This window comes from Physeter macrocephalus, chromosome 2 (assembly GCF_002837175.3).
Source record: "Physeter macrocephalus isolate SW-GA chromosome 2, ASM283717v5, whole genome shotgun sequence".
Classification (NCBI taxonomy): Eukaryota; Metazoa; Chordata; class Mammalia; order Artiodactyla; family Physeteridae; genus Physeter; species Physeter macrocephalus.
The window spans coordinates 123150146-123152513 of record NC_041215.1 but is presented as its reverse complement, the minus strand read 5'-3'; the positions used below and the strand labels follow the sequence as shown (position 1 = coordinate 123152513).

General features: G+C 44.3%; 1 protein-coding gene across 1 annotated transcript; it reads right to left on the bottom strand.

The window, feature by feature from the left end:
- Nucleotides 1-336: 336 nt before the first annotated feature.
- LOC102990349 (ras association domain-containing protein 6-like) lies at nt 337-1333 on the bottom strand. Its single transcript, XM_055079431.1, is given in 3 exon segments — nt 337-674; nt 777-886; nt 888-1333. Coding segments are annotated over 3 exon segments (894 nt in total).
- Nucleotides 1334-2368: the final 1035 nt, after the last annotated feature.

The window sequence follows — 2368 nt, the reverse complement described above, 5'->3', positions numbered from 1 at the left end:
GCAGTTGGCTCCCCCCCCAGAGCCAGCAATCCAAGAGAACAAGCAAGGAGGACACCACAGTGACTTTTATGACCTCGTCTCCAAAGCCACACCCTGGCACTTCTGCTTTCCCCTGTTCCTTAGAAGTGAGTTACTAAGTCCAGCCCATTGGCAAGGTGAGGAAGATTAGGCTCCATATCTTGAGAGGAGGAGTATCAAAGACTTCATACATATATATTAAAACTACCACGGTAGTGATGTTAACATCTCACTTGAATAATTTATTTGAATTTTTTTGCATCTAGTAGAACTCTGTGCTTGCATGTACTTGCTACTTTTTTGTTGGCAACTTTTTAATCATAAATTTTCTATTTCCTGTTTACTTCGAAGACATTTCAGTATGATAGCCTTTTCTGTCCTGAATTTTGTTATTGTTCTTTGAATCTCTCTTTTCTCTTCTTCATTTAATCTTTGAAGGATGGATTCCAGGAGAGAAAAATGAAAGTTAATATACCGAGTCACATCACTGCTAATTTCTTCTGCATCTTTATCCATGAGGAAAATGCGAGCATTCTTTTTGGATGGTACCCATAGGAGTCTATGCAGTAGCGGAATGTCCGTTTTCTTTAGCCGTCTCTGCTCTCCTGTTGCAAAAATCATGTAAAGTGCAAAATCCTGGGCACTATTTTCAATCTTAAATTTTTGGAGAATTTGCTTTATTACTTCTTCAGTTCTCATATTACTGTTTATTCTGACCTTAGTTTCTGATCCAAAGGCTGGAGTGAAAATTGATGTTTCATGGTTATAAAAGTGTCTGTTAATAGAGGCCCTATGCTTCTGTCTGTCCTTTCTGTCCATCATTGGTGGCTTCATCCTTTTTCTCACCAGGGTTGCTTCACTCATGGTTCAATGGGGATTCAGGTTCTTCATCTGCATGAAGCTTCAGAGTGCTACTGTGATAAGATAAATAATCTTTCTGGGAATCTGTTGCTCCAGACACCGGAATCTGAGTCTTGTCCAAATCACTAATACGGTAAAGATCATCAAATTCTCCCCAGCGTGTCATTCGCCTTTTGGAAAAGACATCTGGTGACTTCAGCGCAGTGAAAGAAGGGATTTGCTTCTCATCTTGTATTTTCAGTTGTATAGTCTGCTTTACTCCCCAGAAAATGTCCAGCGTTCCTTCAACAATTAGTTTACCATCGTCAGTCTGTCCATATAAAATATGCAGATTTTTCTGGTTCCTATAAAAGATGCTATAGGTCTTCAATAAAGAGTTAAGTTGTTCCCTGGTAATGCATGTCCTCTCATTGATGCAGATCCAAGAAGAGGACTGGTGAGCCACCATAGTCATTTTCTCCCCCTTTCTGAGATCATCTGAGGCTCCCCTTCGTTGAGCTGAACCAGCTCTGGAGAGCGTGTTCTCCTGCTCAGTTCCAAACTCTGGTCATCGTTGGAGAGTCAGCGCTTGCTCACCTGTCCCGGAGGTGGAGCTGGGGTCAGAGACAAGCGTGGGAGGAGGGGCACACACGCTCCTGCCCGGGCAGGGCTCCCTCTGTGCCTTGTTCAAATCTTGTAAAAGGCTCTTTCATGGTATTGAAGGTGAAGATGCTGAAGAGGCACCGCTGACAGTACAAATAAGGACCTGAGAAGTCTTTGGGTTTATACCTTTTAAGATGCTCCACCCTCCTTCATTCTTTCTTTCTTGCAGGTTTTGTTTCGGTTTTCCTCCTGTCACTTGGAAGAGCCCCACTTGACAGCTGTCTCCTTTGGCTCGGACCACAGCTGCTTGCGCTGACCTTGGCAAGTCTGGCTCTTTAATTGCTACACAGGCTTACCTGCTCCCTGTAACAATCAACGTCTCTGGCCTCATTACTGCAGCCTTACCAGAGAGGGGGAAGAGACCATCTCCCATCCCATAGCATCCTAACCACAAGCAGGGAGGGGTGGCTCTCAGCAAAACTGTCCAGAAGTTGGGCTGCAAGTTCTCGTCTTTCCTCCTTACTCAATTCGTCTCTCCCCACGCCCTCCATGGCCTTTATCTGATGGTGTCTGCCCCTTCCACCGAATACCTTGGCGTTGGCAGAGACTCATACTTGTTTGGTTCCTGGCAAAGTCTAGGCCGAGAGAGCACAAAAGTACGTGGTGGTTAGGCCCGTCTGAGGCAAACTAAGAAACTTGGAATAAAAGATTTGGATTGAATGTGAAACAGGTGTGAGAAGAGGTCCTGATAAGCCCCCCTCTTTTCTCCTGATCAGTCTCAGTGCAGTCGAGACCTACTTTGAACTCACTCTGAAATAGTCACACTGGAATATCCTAAGAAGTGCATATTTCCAAGGCCTTGTGAAGTCTGTTTCTTATCTTTTAGAGAGTCTCAATGTTTAGCAGA